General features: G+C 40.4%; 2 protein-coding genes across 3 annotated transcripts; both read right to left on the reverse strand.

Annotated features, from left to right (window-relative positions):
- Positions 1 to 266: 266 nt before the first annotated feature.
- sh2b1 (SH2B adaptor protein 1) lies at positions 267 to 13,380 on the reverse strand. 2 transcript variants are annotated; one of them, XM_063904259.1, is made up of 10 exons: positions 13,219 to 13,380; positions 9,623 to 11,707; positions 8,567 to 8,668; positions 8,337 to 8,428; positions 8,182 to 8,264; positions 7,741 to 7,890; positions 7,079 to 7,290; positions 6,465 to 6,639; positions 5,507 to 5,597; positions 4,226 to 4,443 (listed from the first exon to the last, which is right to left on the reverse strand). In XM_063904259.1, the coding sequence occupies exons 2-10, from the start codon at positions 11,330 to 11,332 to the stop codon at positions 4,422 to 4,424; spliced, it is 2,637 nt and encodes an 878-aa protein (XP_063760329.1). In that variant the 5' UTR covers positions 11,333 to 11,707; positions 13,219 to 13,380; the 3' UTR covers positions 4,226 to 4,421. The 2 variants fall into 2 exon arrangements, with proteins under 2 accessions (XP_063760330.1, XP_063760329.1); XM_063904260.1 differs by lacking the exon at positions 5,507 to 5,597 and having other exon boundaries at positions 267 to 4,443.
- A 323-nt stretch (positions 13,381 to 13,703) lies between these two features.
- On the reverse strand, positions 13,704 to 20,441 carry LOC134878392 (ceramide synthase-like). Its single transcript, XM_063904410.1, has 6 exons — positions 20,236 to 20,441; positions 19,156 to 19,239; positions 17,309 to 17,531; positions 16,808 to 16,903; positions 16,471 to 16,580; positions 13,704 to 14,990 (listed from the first exon to the last, which is right to left on the reverse strand). The coding sequence occupies exons 1-6, from the start codon at positions 20,352 to 20,354 to the stop codon at positions 14,774 to 14,776; spliced, it is 849 nt and encodes a 282-aa protein (XP_063760480.1). The 5' UTR covers positions 20,355 to 20,441; the 3' UTR covers positions 13,704 to 14,773.
- Between the last annotated feature and the right edge of the window lie 219 nt (positions 20,442 to 20,660).

The raw sequence follows: 20,660 nt of genomic DNA on the forward strand, positions 1-20,660 counted from the left end.
GAAATAAGCAAACTATGATGGTGTTAGAGTTTAAATAGATCTTTAGTTTTTGTGTTTACACAAATGTTTGGTTCGGTTAGTTATTTCAGGTTCAAGACTCATTTGTGTGGCGCATGCGGAAGAGCAAACTATTTTGAGCGCAGTGAGAATGTTTGCTTAACGCCCACAAATATGGATTGAAGCAGAATATTCTGTCAGATCAAAATATGTTGTGCATTTTGGAAATTATTACATTTTTCTTTTTCAATAAATGTTGACTACAATACTTTGGGGTTATTAGAAAGGTGTTAAACAATTATTTGCAGCCACCACTGTAATTTAATTGAACTAATATCATAATGTGTATAGTAACATATAGTTAACATTTTTTGCACAAAAAAACAAAAGAAAATAATAAATGGTGAATTCAATTCAAAATGCTTCACAAACATCTGCTACAGCCCTAGCAGTGTAAGTGATTTACTAGAAACAGCATTTAAAGGTGACAGGAAGAAAAGACCACACCAATTCTATGTTTCACTATATTTATATTATATCATTAAATTCAATGTAGTACCTGAAACTAACCACACAGGGAGGACAGACGACGCTGCCCGCCCTCAACACACGGTCCCAGCAAAGAGAGAAAAGAGACAGAGAAAGGCACAAAGAGTTTTGAAACTGAGAAAAGGACACTGAACATGATGATTAAGGGTGGGGAAGGGGGGACACTGGGAGGGGGAAAAGGTGCATATAGACAAATACATGAGCAAAAAAAAAAAAAAAAGACAGGTAGAAATGACTGGGTGGTTTATGTGGTGGATAAAGAAACGGGCAAAGCTCTAAACTGAACGATGAAGACAGAGCGACACGAACGCAGGCCGATGACGACAGACACAGAAAGGCACAAGTAGAAAAAGTAGGTATTCTCATTGACATTTTTCTGCTAATTGTATTTTTTTTTTTTTAACCCTTGATGAATCGAGAATGAGGTTGAGGAGGAGAGGACAGCATGAAAAGAAAGTAGCCTTAAGAACGAGGAATTCAAATCTTATATATACTTTTTTTTCCTTCTTTTTATCCCAAAAATTAAAAAAAGGCACAAACACAGTCTCAATTACAAGATGGAGTCGGAACAAGTGTTACATGGAGTAAGCATACAAAATAAAAATAAAAAGGTGTCTTAAAAACAAATAAAATTAATACTATTATTCGGACCGTTATTATTATCATCAACATCATTATTATTTCCATCAATAATTATTGTTATTGGTATTATCAATAGTTTCTCTTTTGCGTCAGGGAGAAAAGCGAGAGAGAGAAAGAGAGAGGGAGACATTAACTGAGAGCAGCTGCTGCTGAGTGTGACTGAGGTAAAGGTTTCCTGCCTGCTCCGGTTTATGTGCCACTTAGACCCAAAACATTACATTACTCTGCTGTGTAACGCCAAACCAAACTCCACTGAAAAAAACTACAATTTAAGGACGCCTTGTGCGAGGCGGCGTGTCAGGGCCATGCTAAAATAATCGTTACAGTGCAGGGCGAGATATACTGGGAAGAAATGGTTGAATATACAAGAAAATATCAATAAAAATATATAATTTCTCTTAGGTGAAAGTGGTTAAACTACAAGATGTCAATAATCTTTGTCATACATTTGCGAGAAGAAACATTTTTGGGGGGATTTAGATTAAAGTGGTACATTGTCTTTTCTACAGATCACATTTGTTTTGTTTTCTCACAAATTTACAACAATTTCTTCTGGTATCTTGTAAATTTGGGAATTTAATCTCTGAAATTGTGACTTTTTTCTCTGAATATTGAACCACTCTCCCAATGTTTTTAATGTATGGCCCTAATAAGCCATTTATAAATATGTTATTTGAGGAACTTTTATATTTATTTATTTTTCGGATTACAATTTTGTTCCAGTAATAGACAAAAAAGGGCAAAATGGATGCAACCAACTATTTTTTCTGGTTTTGAATATTGACTACATTCTTTTATTATAAAATTGATTAAGGGTGCAGTCTAAAAACTGCAAATCAAGGACACTGATCTATTTTTTTGTCTCCAAATGTTCTGGCCAATCATATACAGTACTAAATGATTCTCTTTTTATCTGCACTACAGTTGTACTCATGCTGCATCAACCCCTTTCAGCCCTAGGGATAATTCGGTTCATCTTATCTTGAAATGTTGTTGGTATTCCTTTCAAATCTTTTTTTTATTTTATGAAACAAAAATATGTAATTAAATATACCATAATGTAAAATTAAACAAGCAGCAAAATGTCACATTTTCACATCAAATGATCTTTGCTTGATAAATGGAAACATATTGAAATCAACATTAGTGATATTATTAATATTACAATACATTCAATTATATACGATATTATTTATTAAGGATTCACATTGGTTTGGTCTTATTCCAATCAGCAATGAGCGTATCAAGTGTTCATGTAAATATATTTATTTATAAGCTAACTTCTGTATTTTTCTAACTAGACCCTACATCCCTCATGCTTTTGTCTAAGTTAGAAATTACAATTGGGAGCAGCATTTTTATAATTAGTCCAGTATTCAGGGCTTCTGTATTCGGGCTGCACAGATGAATGCTTTATTTGTTAACCATTAAAAGTATTTCTAACTCGATTAATCGGTCTGAGTCATTTCTTGTGAGAAAATAAAGTCGAAATACTCTGATTCCAGTTCTGTAAATATCAATATTTTCTAGTTTCTCTATTCCTCTCTTGACAGTGAAGTGAACATTTTGAGCTGTGGACAAAACAACACATTTGGTCAACATTTTTCACTTCTCGGACACTTTATAGTCCAAACTATTGATTCATCATTATAATCTATAGTTTAATCCACAACGAAAACAATGCTAGTTTTGAAAAGTCGGTTTCTGTCACAGAGAGGCTCAAAGTGTCTGACAGCCTTATGGAAAGTCTCCTAAGGAGGAGAAAGTATCTTTCTTTCCCTGTACAAGTTGTCTCTGTTTGTTACTGTGTCCTGTGACTTGTAGAAATGTAGTGTAATCTAAAAAACATGAGCTGATTTCAACAACGTGGATGCAACATGAGAATTCAGAAAGTAAAGACTTTGTTAGACACAACAGAGTGCATCAAGGGAAAGGAATAGTTTATATTTCTCTACAGGCTCCTTCCAAATTGTTGATAGACACTGAGAATACCAACCTGAGCCTGTCAGAGTCAACACAAACCGAATGGCCTGAGAGGATAATGCAGTAGGGCTGCCACTAACATCTTCTAGAATAGGAAATGTCTTGTTTTGTCCTCACCTCAATGATATTCAGTTACTGTTGTTAATGTAGCAAAGATACAGAAAGGTATTTGACTTTAGGAAGATGGAAGCATACCATTACCTTCTCAAACTGACTGATGGATTATCACAACAGTTGATGATCGATTTATTATTTAAACTGATTGATTAACCTTTGCAGCTCTACCCATAACGCTCCCTACTCAACTAATGTCAAAACCGTTGTCTCCATTAGTCGCAAAAACATGTGACCGTAGTGTCCAGGTTGAAAAATACCCAACGCGTTACATTCAGAAGCTTTAAATCTGTAAAATCTTTAGAAAGGAGCCTGCTGTGTCACGGCCTCTGTACCAGTAAGTATTGGGTTTTGGGTCTACCTGCCACAGTGCAGATGTGTGTGTGAGTGTGTGTTTGGCCTCTGGTTTGACTTGGCAGGACCGACGTGAGGTATCAGGTCTGCTGGCTCCACAGCGAGAGAGCCCGCTGCGATTCGTACCGGCAGAAATCAAAGCTTATCAGACTACAAAAAAACAAACAATAAAAACAAGTGTACCGCGAGTTAGTGTTGTGAAGCTGCTTCCGCCTGTCTCTCCCGTCTGCTTTGTCTCCCCTCTCTCTCGTTTAGTGTTAGTACTTTTATATCCTCCTTCTCCTCCTCCTCCTCGCCTCCAACCTTGCTAACAAAATAAAAATACTGGTTATGAATGGCTATGATTTACGCCGCCTCATCCAATCTCACGCTCGCTCACGCACAAACACAAACGCACGTACACACACTCCTCCTCCTACTCCTCCTCCCGCTCTTGCTCTTCCCTTCATCAGAAGAAGGAGTACTGGTTATCGATGGCTCGGGGCGCCCTCGTTCCGTCACGCTCCTCGCCCTCCCCAGCTTCCAGCTGGCGGAGAGGAGTGTCCCGCTCCTCCCAGTCCTCCACTCCTCCCCCACTTCCACCTCCGCTGCCGCCACTTGCGCCGCCACTTCCTCCGCTTCCTCCTGCTGTTGTCGCTGCCGCCGGTGCCCCTCCTCCTCCTGCTGCTGTTGCTGCTGCTGCACTTCCTCCCGCTGCCGCCGCCTCCGCCTCATCGGCTCTCTCCTGAGGGGGAGTCGGTGGCGGTGGGCGGCCCGGAGGCAGAGGAGGAGGCAGCGGGGGGCTACGGGGTCTGCTGGTCAAGTCTGCATGGAGAGGAATTAGACGAGAGAAAAAGAGAAAAAAACAAAGTGGGGTGAAATGAGAGAAAAGCGTAAATAAAGGAGGAGGAGGAGGAGGAGGAGGAGGAGGAGGAGGAGGAGGAGGGGGAGGAAATAAGGACAAAAGTGACAGGAAGTGACAGCGTAGTCGAAGGAGAGGAGGGCGGGAGAGAGGAGAGAAAGTGACAGTGAGTGAATGTTAGGTGGAGAGGTCTGCTGTCATGGAGTCCATGGGAGTCATGGAGGCAGTCAATTTCAAGGAGCACACACACACGCTCACAAGCCCACACAGTTTATTGAATGGTGGACAATGGACGAGGAAAATAATATCTTGCGATCCGCTTCTAGGTCCGATCTAAATGATTAAATAAGTTAGTTTCTGTACGTCTGTGAAGCATGATCTTTCAGCTGTGGAAACAATAATGCTTGAAGCCGACATCGTTGTTTCTCCAAATCGATTGTTGTTGTAATACTCATAGAGGACACAACAGGTCAACCTGCACCAAAACCCTGTGTTAAGAAATATTATATTAAAAGCAATCGTGTTTTTTTCATGTGAGTTAACATCTTTTCACGCGCTCTAAATTCATGAAACATGACCATCTCCACGTTTGATATCATGGTTATGTAATATAACACTTAAAAGTATTACAGCAAACACTTGGTTATTTTCATATTTCATTCATCTGCTGATTATTTGAGCGTCTCATTGTTTGATAAATAAATATAAAAAAAGTGAATAATATTCGCAATAATATTTTGGGTGTTGACTTTGTGTGGAAAACAGTCTAATATACTAAAAAAGTGATGTTTTACAAAATACCTGTAGACTACGCAAAACCTCTTGTCTTCCAGTCTCAAATGTGTATTTCTGAATGCGAGGTGCCAAACTCAAATGCATTTGTGCTGAAATCAAAGGTTACAAACCTGTTGAGAGAGAAATATGTCCACTCGAACTAAGCACATCAAATATGTCCCCACTCACTCCCACACACCCCCCACTCTCTCACTCTCTAAGTTTCTCTCAGCTGAGTCCGGTCTCACTTACACACAGTCAGAGATGGGGGTTGATGGAGAGTCAGGATGGCGCGTGGTGATGACATCACAGACTGTAGGCCGACTGCCTGCCCTGTCACGGCCTGCAAAGGGATGAGCCAACGGATACAGAAACATCAGAGAGGTCAGAACAACACATGGGCAGGTGGAGACGCTGCAGGGGAATAATCCTGCATTTCACTTGCTCGCACCACTTTTATTGCACTCTTCGTTCTGTTAGCTTTTTAACGGCAATGAATGAAGGAAATATTATATTATATAATCTAGATCCGATATTGAAACAAAATTAGTGACATCACTATGTAACACTCGTGCTTGTATTGGCTCGTGCTCCACATGGTAAGTGATAGGCTAAGGGGCAGGAAGTCTTTAAGTGGCTGACTAATCACAACAGAGCCGGCCAGCTAACCAATCAGAGCAGACTGGGCTCTGGTTTCACACGGAGGGTGAAAAGAGGTGCTGCAGCACAGGCAGTATGAGAAAAATAAAGAGCTTTTTAGACATTAAAGCATGGAGACATGTCCCAGTAGAGACACAAAATACAAATATGAAACTGAAAAGGAGGTAAATAGGGCCGCTTTAAGTTAACCAGACACTGTTGGTGCAGCACTGTATTTTACCTCTTTACAACGGTTTTTGCTTCCAAAATGTTTTACCACTGGTCAGGGGGTAAAGCTAAAATATTTTGAAGAGGGAACAGTTAACACGGAATTGTAAATATCAGAACTTAAATTATCCCGATATATAGTTCAATGTTTACCTATCTTTTTTGTCCTTATTTTTTAGCTGAATGCGTTTTCCATCTTGCTTATAAATTGTTCTGTGTGACAGCAACTTCAAAAGCTGAGTCAGAATCCTAATTTATGTTCACATAAAGAATATAGACGAGTTTGATTCTCATGAATTCAAAGTTTCATTAATAACAGGAGGGGTGGGGGGGTTGATCGTACCTGGCTGGCGAACAGCGGTGGCCCCTACAAAGCTGATGAGCGTGACGTCCGAGGCTCCGCCGGACTCCAGGGGGATGGGGTGCACCCGGAAGTGCTCCAACATGTCGAAGATGGACTGGAACCAGAGGTGCTGCACACGGCACTGACCGTCCTCGTTCAGGGACAGGCGCAGGTGCTGCAGAGGAGACAGCAGAGTCAAAATCAAGGTTTACCAGAATATATTTTTAGGGATTATTTTTATTTGGAAAAAATGAATTCTGAAGATCATTCTACAAGGTGGATATCGGCTGCTTTTTCTATTTCTTTGGTATTTTAAGATATTGGGCTCGGGAAACTTTGATGGACATTTTGACTGTTTAAGGATTATTTCCACCTTTATTTACCAACTGAGAGCTCACTGAAAGTCAGCACAGGGGACACAAAAATGAATTGTTCTAGTATAATAGAATGTTTTGTTAGTTATATTATTACTGCATTACGTGCGTGTGTGTATGTTAAATGATCTTCTGTGTTTATGGTTAGTTTCCAGTGTATTTTCGAGAACAGAACCCCTAATAAACCCGTAGTAAGAAAGCCCTGTGTGTCTGCCTGTGCTGGGAGGGAGTAGCACTCACCTTGGCCTTGCCCTGGAAGTTAAAGGTGAGGACGTACTCTCCACGCCGCGTCTCGCTCTGCCGCACCAGGAAGACGCCGTGGCTCGCCGGTCCTCCCGCCAACACCAGCTGAGCCGCTTTGAGGCGGGACAGCGTGCCGTGGAACCACTGACACTCGCTGAGCGGGTGCTCCACCGCCTCCGCAGCGATCACATCTGAGAACAGGAAGGAGCCTGCAGGGTGGAGCATAAGAGATATTCAAGTTTAAAAGATGGTCAATCTGTTTGTAACAGATCAGACTAAACTCAACCATAACTAGTGCTGGGCAGTAGGGAGATGATCAAAACCTAACAATTTTTTACTTTGATATTCATATAGCAAGGGTCGACTTTTGGTCATTTCCAAAGGTATTTACACAATGACATTTTTTTTAAATAAATAATTTGAAAAGCAATATCCCTTATAACATATTTAAAACAAGGAGAAGACATGTATGCCATAACACAATTTCCAAAAGAGAAGACAAAATCTATTTAATATTTCTTTATTTTAAAGCTAACCTATTAGCATGTAGCATGTATTATGAATCATGTCGTCTTTAACCTAGCATTAACCACACATCTGATTCAATCTCTGCTTTTTTATTCTTTTAAATAAAAGATACGTCTTAGGATCGTATTCACCTGTGGCGTCCGGCGTCTCAGCAAAAGGTGTGCCCAGGCTGGCCCCGCCCAGAATCCGGCTGTCTGGTTCGTCGAGAGGCGCTCGAGGTGGCAGCTCCGGGGGGAGAGGGTCCATCAGAGGTGAGGAGCCTCCGATTCCTCCATAACAAACTGAGACAACAAACAAGCAGTAGAGAGTCAACGGAGTACAAACACACACATAAAGATGTGGATGGATGGATAGACTCTCACACACACACACACACACACACACACACACACACACACACACACACACACACACACACACACACACACACACACACACACACACACACACACACACACACACACACACACACACACACACACACACACACACACACACACACACACACACACACACACACACACACACACACACACACACACACACACACACACACACACACACACACACACCTTGTGAGAGGCGGTCGACAATGTCAGGCGTCCCACTGATGTCCAGGGGCCCCACACTCACACCTTCAGCATCCTCCTGTTCACTGTGAGAGACAGAGTTACTTCATGTTGTCTGTACCACAGGTTGAGGTGACCTTCATTCATAATTTCGTTACCTGAGACAGATGCCGTTCCTGATGTCACTGAGCCAGGCTCTCATCTGCACAGCGTCACGAGTCTCGATCACGTACTGCGCCGTGCCCTCCAGCTGAGAGGGAGTAACATGAAGAGAGATATTAGTATGTGGGCATCACTTACATATGTTTTTGGAACACACATATCCATATATTTTTATAGTTGTGACGTGACAGTTGATTATTATACTGTATGAAGACAGAGTGATCACCTGCAGAAGGAAGGTGTTCTCCTTGTCGGGGACCTCCAGCGCCGTGGTGCTCCTCACATCCACGATGGAGCAGCAGGGGACGGTCAGCCGGGGCTTCGACGACTGGGGAGACAAACCAGCAGAAACTGCATCAACACATTTTAGTTGACTACAGAAAGTGTAAAATAAATATTGTCTTTGTAACCAGAGGAGACTCCGGATGTCCCTGCCTCCAGGCAAGAAATAATCATAAACATCAACCAAGCTTTAAAAAAGTGCTTGTAGACGGATTACCTTTGGAGCCAGGATTGCTGTTTCTTCCTGTTTTCGGTTTGTATGCTAAGCTAAGCTAAGCAAAGCTAAGCTAAGCAAACAGCTGCTGTCTGGGCTTTTAAATTCACTGTACAAAATTGGGAGAGGAATCAATCTGCACATTTAACTCACGGCAGTAAGAGAATAAGCAACATTTCCTTACCCCCTTTTAAAGCACTTTTCTAATAGGGTAGAATAATTCATTTACATTTTCTTTTGTTATTGCAATATGGACTAGGGCAATAAATCACGAGGCACATTTGTTCAATTTATAATGTGTAAAGAACTTTTTCAAATTTCAGAAAATATTAAAACCCTGCTTAGGTTTCAAAAAACTGATTACGGAATTAATCTGCATAACTTAAGATACTGGAATCTGTAAATATATGTTGTTAAAATAAAATAGAATTAAAGAATCCCTAAGAATTATTGTTTGTGTATAGAGCATTCAGAGACTTTTTTGATGTAATTTGTATACAGTAGATGTTCATAATGCTTACATATTTATAGGTAAGCAGAAGGGTACTATGGGAATTAATCCCGGCCGGGGAACTTCACTATTACAGCAACAACCAGAGAAAAATAAAAAGCAAAAGTAACGTAAACTATATAAAACACTAATGAGCAATAACTTAAATAAAAAAGGGGATCATTTGCACTCAACTGTTCTTGTACCTGTGCTGCAGTTTGCCTGGCAGGCATCTTAAGTTGACCTTGAAATGCTAAAATGATTGAATTAAACATGTTTTCATTTCCCACACTTACTTTAGGTGGAATGAAGAATTCCAGGTAGTACTCCTCTCCCCGCTCCCCCCCTTCCCGGTCCCTCTCTTTGAGGACCAGACGACACTTGTGCCAGCGCCCTCCTTTCCATGGGATGTTACCCCCGCTGGCCAGCGGCTGCACCCCCCCCTGAGCTGCAGCAGAGGAAGCTGAGGCAGCGTTGTGGTTGTCCGTACCGTGGTGCAGAAGCCCGAACGAGAAGCCTGAAAAGCCATGGCTTCCGCTTAGCTCGTCATTGGATGAACTGACGCTCACCCCGCCCTCCCGCACCAGTCGGCCCACCTTTCTCGGAGGGCCCATGCCGGCTGCTGCGGCGCTGCTTGGTGGCAGCGTAGAGGAGCCGGAGTGAGGGCCGGCGTTGGTCGGGGTGAGGACAGGGGGGGGAGATCGTGACAGTCTGAGCTTTTCAAGACGATGGCTCCACTTTTCCTTCTCGCCTCCTTCGCCGTTGCTCCGCCGCCGATCCCTCGCCGCTTCAGAGAGAGACAGAGAGGTGGCGCTGCTTGAAGATGAGGGCGGCAGCGAGGAGGAGGAGGAGTGGGGAAGGGAGAGGGGCATGGAGAGGGAAACAGGCATGGAGGAGGTGGGTGTAGGAGGCTGTGTGCCACAGTTCCTCTTTGAGCTCGACACCAGCGTGGCGTCCTGCACGCCCATGGTGTAGCTGTAGCTGGAGGGCAGCTGGCTCTGGGCCGAGTCGCTGGAGGAGCTCCGCCAGTGCAGGATGCCCCGCACGCTCCCCCGCACACTACGGCCCACACTCCGCAGAGAAAAGCGCTTCTTCAGTTTGTTTTTGGAGTTGGGCGTACTGTTACCTTTGGAGCCAGGCGGGGGAGAGGACGAGGAAGGTGGAATAGTGTAGGAGGGGTCTGCACCGTCCACCTCCACCAACTCTGCCTCCTGCTCCTCTGGCTCCACATCTTCCCCAACAGACGCCACCCCTAACCAGCTGTCCTCCTCCTCCTCCACTGGAGCTTCCCCGTTCCCAGGAGCCATCATGGCGCCCCGCTCCTCACGCCTCCCGTTGTTGCCTCCCACTGAGGAGCAGCATGACGACGATGAGGATGGAGGCAGGACTTGGGTGTGGGCGTAGGAGTCTTGGAACCTGTCACCACCGCGGCTCTCTAACACCAGTCGTGCCGGTGCTGGCTTGGATAAAGCCCGCGTTGTGTTTGTGGGGGGGCACGGGAGGACAGCAGCCCCGGACACCGACAGAGGGGAGACGGCTTCCTCTTCAAAGGAAGTAGCGTCTGACTGGGGAGCCCAGCTCGCCATGTCGTCCCTCTCAGAAGCACAGCTCGGCGGGAGCGCCCCCTCCAGCTCGCTCTGGAAGTGACGGACGAAGCGGTCAGTGAAGCGTCGGCAGAAAGCAGCCGCCGAGTCTGGGGAGTAGTGGGGGTTCTCCAGGAGGAAAGCCCGAAAGTGCCGTGCAAAGTCACCGGCCGCAACACGGGCGTGGAGCTCACAGAATTCGGTCCAACTCAGGCAGGGCGAGGGGGAAGGTGTGGGGGTGTCTGACAGGGAGGATTGGTGAGCTTGTGGTTGAGGGCTCACCAGAGGAGGGAGAGGAGGCGGCCGGGGGGACATAGGCAGCATGGAGGGAGATGGAGGGGACGGAGACGGGGAGGGGGAGGGAGGTAGAGGAGAGGAGTTTGCCGCCCGTGGGCTGGGCGGGGTTAAAAGAGAGCCGTTCATCCTGATGGTCAATCAAATCACTTCAAACATACAACAGAAAGTTGAAGTGATTGCACAGCTGGGGTCACTGTCTGGGGGCAAACACGGCACATTGGTCTAATAATTTACAAATGAGTGTGAACTTAAGTGGCGTGCTCAGGAGCCCCATCTAAAATGAAGACTTGAAATGCACCAGACCCATGCAAGACGGGGTTAAAGAGGTCAAATATCTCCAAGGCTAAGCTTTCTGCTACATTATTTTTTGAATTTTAATACTTTAGGCAAGAAAATATCGGATTCAGACAGCCAGTAGAAGGATGGGTAGAGGAGGATGGATTAGTGAGACCTGCTCCTTCTTCACCATCTGTCATACATCCAGAGAAGCGTGGCCACATCCTGAAAAACATAGAACAATCTGTGATATCAGTTTAATAATACTAAAAAGGCTGGAAATTAACAAAATAAAACATCAGAGATTGCAACGCCTGAAACAGGACATGGTTAACAAAATAATTGAGGTAAAGAAATCAACAGATCCATCACCACAACAACAACAACAACAACAACAACAACAACAGAATGAAGGCTATTAGTCTATCCGGACCAAAGCACATAGAAATCTGTTTAAATCCTGGATTTGAAATTTAAAAAATCAAAAAAAAATCTACAGAGCTTTCCAAATTTGCGATAAGAATTTACTGCAAAGGAGGGGAGCCCAAAAATGTTTAATTAAATCAGGGAAAAGTTCAATAACCAGCATAAAGGACGTGATTTAAGTTACCTTGTAAGTCAGATAGAGGGTTTTAGATATCAGCTCTGATTTGTGTTGAGAACATATAATCTTACATTAATAAATTACACTGCATTTATCTGACAACTTTAGATTCTCCTCAGATTAAGGTGTTGTAAACACGATCGAGGTTGATTAAAATAAATTATTATAAGATGTGGACGGTTGACGTTTAATCTTTTATGTATAAAAGTGATTTCAAAAATGTAAAAATGCGTTGGTTTTTGCACTAAATAATGTTAATATATTTGCAATAAAAATCAAACAGAGGTTAGGACAAAGCACACATTGTGAATATTTCAATTTGGATTCTGTGTAATTGGGACGCCATTTCTTACTATTTCCACTATTATTACAAAGCAAACATATAATTGATAATACGCAGATTAATCCATAATACAAATAATCTTCCATTTTTATTTGAAAACGAGCTATACCTTAACCAACTTCAACAGCTGCAGTATGATGTTGCTTTTAGACCTTGCTTTTACTTTAATGCATGAGTAATAAGTAAAAACAATGATATCAAGTATAACAGTTACGTGGTCACATCCAGGACATATTCATACTTTAAATACTTGAACCACATTGAATTGAATATAGCCTACTTGCATACTTTAACTGCAGTATAATTTTCAAGGTAAGACTTTTTACTGTAACATAGTATTTGTACAGGATAAAATTAGTTATTTACTATATTAACTGAAAAGTTCCTCCACAGCTGTCCAACAGATAAATGGTTGCTAATTATTAATTAATGTTTCCTAATATCACATTCGCACTTGTTAGCTTGCTAACATAAACTAGCAATGTGAGTGTCGCTCATTCAGCTTTCTTTAAAGACGTGTAACGTTCGCTAGCTAACAATAGCTAACCAACGTCAGCTACCTAACGGAGCTGCTGATAATTAGCATCTTTATTTAATAATAATTGGTATGATAAGTCTCATTTTGTGTATGATGTCGCCACATAATGAATCATCCCAACAAGAAGCAGCTATCACGAAAGATTATTTGCGAGCTAAGCTAACCGTTAGCCTGTTAGCTTAGCTATTAATAAACCAGCTAGCTTAGCTATCAATATTGCTTCAGCAGAATGTTGTGTGTGTTTTCTCTACCTGTACATCACATTCCAGTGTTTTCATCCGTGTCTGTGTGGTGGCACACATTTCATCCATCTTTTGTCACATAACCAAATAATCATTCTTCGTTAAAGGTTGTTGTTGTTGTTGTTGCTAAATATGAATATTGCTATGCCTTGCCTGGCCCCGTTCTTCTCGCACACTGCCCCTGACTCTCGCGATGGTTCGGTAGTGCGTTAGGTCGGTGTTCGGTCGTTGACAGCTGCAGTTTAAAAAAAAGTATTTTTAAAAAAAAGCTGGATTTACCAGAGGAGTCGTTTCGAGTGACACATGTGAAGGTAAACGGGAAAAGGAGCCCCGTGGGAAAACAGGGAAGAGGGATTTCCACCCCTATCTCTGTAAACAAACAAACAAACAAACAAGCAAACAAACTGTGGTGGAAAAAATATCCTTCAGCCTATTTTAGTCAAAGTAAAAACTCAGCTTTATTTATTTATGATTTTTAAAATTTATATAGCATATTTGTTACAAAATTAAGCCAAAAAGAGCTTAGAGAAAACACAAGTCAAAATAATTATGAAAAGAAGTGATTTAGTTTTAAAAACTAAGGTTATGACACCACTCCTATTTAAAATGTTTTAAAAGTCTTCAATTTTCTTTTAAAAATACATCCTTTTATCTCTAAACATTTAAAAACTAATATACTACAAATCTATTATATTGTGCTAATACCACACTGTAGAAAACATGCTATTACAGTGAAAGTATGTAAGATATTCTCATACTATTATAGCCCAAATTATATCATTAGAAAATGATTAATATTATATATTTGTATAAGAGGAGGGATACTGGTTCAACCTGCACCAGCTTGCAGAAGAGAAGGAGTATCTTCAGCGAAAAGTAAAAAATAAATAGATTAAAATATAAACAACATTAAGATGAATAAATAAAAACATTACATAGGGGAAAAAAATATGTAAGAAAATAAACAAATAATATTAGATTTTTCCATAAATATATAATATCTATTTAATATTGTTTTTATTTCTGTATCTATCTTTCAGATATTTTATTCTATTATTTAAATTATTTGTTTGTTTATTTTGTTTTTACATTTAAATATTTTCTGTTTATATTTCCACACTTCCCATTTCGTTTATGTTCACATAACATTTTCATTTACGTTTAATTTTTGTACTTCTATTTTTAATTCCAATTACCCATGACTCAATATTGCTCCTTCTAATACTTAAACACAACCATAGACTGTACATATAATCTACAGTTAAAGAGAAATTAACATGGCCTTTAAAATAATAAAAAAAGGAAATATTTTGAGTATTTTATTGCTAAGTTCTTGGAGATGTTCATTGTAAAAATAAATACAAGGTTTTTTTATGTGGTTTATTCTGTATTTATAAAATAAAGAAGACTTTCATCCTATCTCAACCCAGAAATGTTCGACAAAAATAATGAGGAAGTAGGTGATGTGGAAAAGGATGTTGTTGCACAACAGAAAAGACCCTTGTTTTAGATTTTAGATTCCCTCTGACGTAAACGAATAATTTGCAGTGTCCATTGTGTTGACTTATGTTCTCTTCCTGCAGCCGTTACTCGAGCTCAGACAGCGGTAATTGTCAGCTTTACACGTTGATTTTGAGCATCCACCGGCAGCGGAGAGGCGGAGAGCTCCTCTGAAGATCAGAGTGAACCAGTAGAGCTGCAGGGGCCACAGCAGGGCGGCTCCCAGGTTGCACTGCCACGGGGCCACCAGGGGCACCGCGTACACAGGGATGGAGGCATACCTGAGACACAGAGTAAATCATGGTCATTGCTATTAAGGGTTCGTGGGGCTCGGGGAACTTTTTTTTTTAGATGGAAATCTGTTTTCACATAAATAGAATTTGCTTTGATTCAAACTCAAACTAGTTGTCGGCAAAAAAAACCATCTTCCTCAGGATTCCAACATTTGAACATTCAATACTGAAGACTTAAAAACATAATAAAACATTGCAATAAATCAGAGCAATAAATATTATTGCGCAACTAAAATGGTGTATATTGGTGCACATAAACACTATAAGAGAAATTTAAAAAATGGAAAAATAACAGCATGTAAAAAAGATTTAAAAAACGGTTATAAAAACTATTATAAAACAATAAAATACAAAAATGTACAAGAAACATTAATGTACCAACAAATATTGCGAGTAAACTATGGTAGATTGCTGGAAAGAATAGTAGTATATCTGCAAATATTGTTTATGTTGGTGGAGAAAATGCAATTGTTATTTTTGATTTATTATGTAAGGTACACAAGCGGATGCATTCAGAGAGCAGCTTTGTCCTGCTTCAAAAAAGGAGTTAGGATTGGAAAACACTGATTTTGCTATAAAAAAACAAACAGGTTTCTTTATAAAAGCATCCACTAGATGGTGTTGTGTCGTAAAGTGTTTGCCTCCTGACAGGAAGTTAGCACTTATCATTATTTCAAAGAAAAGCAAATCTTTCCGTCATATTATATTTTCAGGAGTCTTAATGGACATATTTCCATGTAACAGGATAAAAAAACGGACACTTTAATAGAAAACATCCTTAACACATGTTATTTGTCTTTTTATGTCAAAGGTAATTGAGTTTAAATTTAGCAAATCATCCCGTTTGCTACAAAAAATACATTTATCATTTTTTGTAATGCTATATATTAATTGTTTTCCCACTATTAAATCGGAGAAAAATATTTAAACTGGGTTTTTTTAATATCAAAAACATGTTAGAGCAATCTGTTGAATTGCCATTTAGTGATTGATATCATATAAAAATTACACATTTTTATGAAATAAAACAACTTTCACTGCAAAGAACTTTCAATGTTGATCAATTAGATATTTAATGAAAACATTATATCTGGATGATTTTTCACCATTTCTGATTTTTTTCAAATGAAAAATACAGGAAATGTACTTAATAAATATGTGGCGTTTTTTAATCTTTTCTTACATTTTTTTAATTGTATACAAAATGTATTTTGTTATCATTTCTTCCAAATACTTATTTCTTTACACAGTATTAATTAAACAAATATCATGGCACTTGGTTTCCCTCAAATAAAAACGCAATTGTTTTCATGTATTTAGTAAATTAGGGCTATTTTGCAAATAGTAACTAATAATAAAAATAACTCAAGCTGAAGTAAAATAAATTGAGTGTTGTCAAATAAAACCATAGTTACCTCCCAAATGTATGGCAGTTGTGAAAAAATGAAACACTACAATTAAACTTTACCTGCTGTAGGCGTAGTACAGGTAAGGGAAGAGTAGGACCCGGCAGCAGAAGAAGGTGAGCAGCATCAGGACTCCGTTCACTTTGTGCAGCAGAGTGTGCTGCTGCTTGTACTGACAAGAAAAGAAGAAAGTACGGAGGCTCAGAGAGGACCATTTTGCAAAAGTATTTTTTAATGTCTCTGGTTGATTTTCTAAAATTAAATGTGATACTCATCTCAAGAAAAAATGCCAATTTATATTGAAGTCATTAATATATTACCAATTCTTCTTGACATTTAATAACATATAATTATATTTGAACAGATATATATCAATGTTGATTGTTAGGGTTGGTTTACCTGGATGAGTACTTTCCCAAGACAGACGAACGGCGTGCTGAGCTCAGCCAGAAACAAAACACCCTGGAAGAAATCTCCTTTCCCCTGACGCCACATCTGACACACACAGACGCACACACACACACACACACACACACACACACACACACACACAATATTACTCTGCTGAATCTGTATTATTGTCTTGTGTTTGTGAAAGTCTTTAAACCTCTTTTCTTTTCTTTCACTGTTTTATTGGTTTTGTTTTCCTTTTTTATTTCCCTTATGTTACAGTTTAGCCATCATGAATCCAATTTTCTTGTGCAAAATATAGAATAAATGCTATACTGTTTTCTGATGGAGTTACAGGAAATAAATGTGTTCTTATGGACACAGCTGAGTTTTTTCAATTAACTGGACTTTGGGACTGCTACACTGCAATAACAGACCATACAATGTCGAAATCAACCAATCAGAATCAAGTGTCCAACCTAGACTTGCAAAAAATAGAAAAACAGTAACCTGTGAAGCGGGGAAGCAGCAGGTGACCATGAAACTGTGATGCAGCACCATCAGCTTCTCTCTGCGCAGGTACCCCCCGACAGACGCCCAACGTTTCCCCCCCTTCACCTCCTCCTCGTGACCTTTGACCTGCAGCCTGTGATGGTAGCACAGGAACATGGCGTAGATGTCGTAGGCAAAGTATGGCGTAGCAAAAAGGATGTAGTTGTCCGTCAGCCAATGGCTGAGAAGCAAACAGGAAATGATGAGCATAGGTCAGAAACAGACAGTATATTTTCATTAAACATTTGATGCACGATTTTACTGTAGAAATATTCCACTTCACTATGGTCGTCTGCTGATATAAATTCATATTCACGTTTAAATGTTTTCATTTATTATATTGATATCATAAACATGTGTAACATGTAAAATGTGTGGGTTATTTTCATAGAAAATCCTCCAATTTGTTTTTTCACGTAGTTTTTTTAATTGATATTTCAGTCAAAATAAGCGCAAATATATGTTTTGTGTTTTACAAAAACATTCTCAAAAAGAACCACCAATTATTAAATAATTGATAAAGGCTTAAAAAAAGAAAGAAAAATCAAACTTAAATAGGAAGAAATGTGTGTCTGTTGAACAATGTTTAGTTTCCAAAGCATGCCTTCTTTTCAATTGAGACATTTAAGTTTTATATTCTAAGTTTGTCCGTTTGTTGTAGAATTCTTGTAAATTCACAAGAAAGAAGCTAGAAATGCCTAATTTGCTTTAAAAAAAAAAAAAAAAGCAATTTAGAAAAGTTTTAACACAAACAATTATTTGTTTGATTATTCTGGTCATTTTCAGGTTCATATTTGTATTTTCTTCCTCTACTGTGACATGTTTCCATGCTTTAATGTTCAAAAAGCTGTCTGAAACCAGAGCCCAGTCTGCTCTGATTGGTTAGCTGACTGGCTCTGTTGTGATTGGTCTACCGCTTAGAGATGTCCCCCACTGACTTGTGATGTAATATGTTTGAGCGCTAGCCAATAGAAGTGTATGTTACGTAGTGATGTCATTATGTTACAGAAGTAAGGTGTCCAATTCAGGCCGAGGGGGGGGGGGGGGGGGGGGGGGGGAATCCAGGGATTTTATTCTTTGCAAACCATTTACATGCGCAAAACCTATAGAACACACTACAGGAAAGGGAAACCCTCCCAAAAGCATAAAAGGGCCTCTTTGAAAATAAGATACCTGCAGGTCCGTGTCTTTGAATGAAATGTTCTTGAAGATAAAAGTGTTAACAAAGCTGAGAGCACTGTTTGTTAAGGTTGTGTTTGTTTGTCACTTTGTTCTTTGTTCTGCGTGCGCCTGGTTCGTGATTTGTTAACCAAATTTTCCCTTTGACAGGGAAATGAAGGAGCTGCAGAGGAAACCTCGGATTAACTCTCCGTCCTCCCCGCGTTTCCCAACATCCTCATTGTGCAGGATTACTGAGCTCTGAGAGCGTCTTACTGACTGAAATAGCTCACGTTGTTAATTAGATTATACTGAGGTCAGTTTCCTCAGGGTGAGATTTGTTTATTTTAATACTGGCAACCATGTTCCTATCTTACATTACCGATAATTGCTCATATAAAGCTGACAATATATATATTTGTTATTGTCATTAATCCTGAAAACCCCTTGGTTCATCTTGAAAATATCCCCAGCCTTTCTCTGGTTTATTTTTTTTTTACCTCTTTTAATCAGAGGAGAAGGGGAGACCTCAATGAATATTTCTGCCCCCGTGAAAAGATCCTGAACCATGAACACTGAAGGAATCCTTATCACCTTTACAATGATGGTGAATCATTCCCCACAATAAAGTAAATTAAAGTCCTTACCTGTCCTCCATGACGTCCCTGCAGGATGAGGTGATGGTAAATCCAGCTGCTGAAGCCATGATGGCCTGGATGGACGACACCAGTCTGAAAACACAGAAACAAAATCAGTGATAAAGAAGCTTCACTTCCAAAGTATTGAATTGAAATACATATGAAGAGAATCAGGAAAAGGACATGATAAAATACTTAATAAAATAATATATGTTTGAAGAAAAAAGAAGAAGAATAAAAGCTCCACTTTAAATTTCATTTGTCTCAGAGATGTGCTCAGGGGTGTGTCGGAAATAATACATTTCCCCCCCTTGTCTGAAACATTTCCATTGACTCCTTTGTTTACTTCCGTAACATAATGACTCACTATGTTACACATGCACTTTTATTGGCTAGTCCTCCACCCTATTGTACGTAATAGGCTAAGGGGCGGGACATCTCTAAGCGGTTGAACAATCACAACAGAGCGGGCCAGCTAACCAATCAGATCAGACTGGGCTCTGGTTTCAGACAGAGGGTGAAAAGAGGTGCTGCAGCACAGGCAGTATGAGACAAATAAAGCATGTGACAGTAGAGCAACAAATACAAATACAAACCTGAACATGAACATTGTATATATATAAAAAAGAGGTGAGTTTGTGCAGAACAAGATGTATCATGCATGTGAAGTGTAAAAGCTGCTGATTCAAGAATAACATAATACAGGGGAGGTCTGCAAATGAAATGGATGTCATGTAACTTAAGAAAACAGTGTAAGACAAGAAAAGAGGTTTAAAGACTTTCACAAACATAAGAAAATAATACAGATTCAGCAGAGTAATATTGTGTGTGTGTGTGTGTGTGTGTGTGTGTGTGTGTGTGTGTATGTGTGTGTGTGTGTGGTGTGTGTGTGTGTGTGTGTGTGTGTGTGTGTGTGTGTGTGTGTGTGTGTGTGTGTGTGTGTGTGTGTGTGTGTCTGTGTGAGAAGTAGTATATAAATATATATGCAGTTATGTTTGTGAGTCTCAGGTTAGTCTGTATTTGTCCACTTGCAACACGTGTGTATCTCTGTACTCATGTGTGTGTGTGTGTGTGTGTGTGTGTTCTCACCGTGCGGACACGATGTCAGCCTCCCCCCAGCTCCATCCCATTATGTGCTTCAGAGCATGTTTGGACAGCAGGAAGAGTCCGGGGAAGAAGGCGCAGCCGGCGGCCACGAGAGCCAACATGTCCCCCTTTGTGTGTGCGTATATGTGTGTGTGTGTGTGTGTGTGTGTGTGTGTGTGTGTGTGTGTGTGTGTGTGTGTGTGTGTGTGTGTGTGTATCTGCTGCCAGTGTGAAATGAGGACAGGTTTCCAGGAGCTCTGAGAGGAGGATCAGCTGGGAGGAGCTGCCTGTCAGAGGAGGAGCGGGGGCAGGACAAAGTACATTTACTCAAGTACTTAGTTACTTCAAGGTGAGACACTACAGGTGTATAGGTTAAAACATTTAACTAACAGATATCACCACCAGATTTCCTCAGGTGAGGAATAACA

This window comes from Eleginops maclovinus, chromosome 16, assembly GCF_036324505.1.
Source record: "Eleginops maclovinus isolate JMC-PN-2008 ecotype Puerto Natales chromosome 16, JC_Emac_rtc_rv5, whole genome shotgun sequence".
NCBI lineage: Eukaryota > Metazoa > Chordata > Actinopteri > Perciformes > Eleginopidae > Eleginops > Eleginops maclovinus.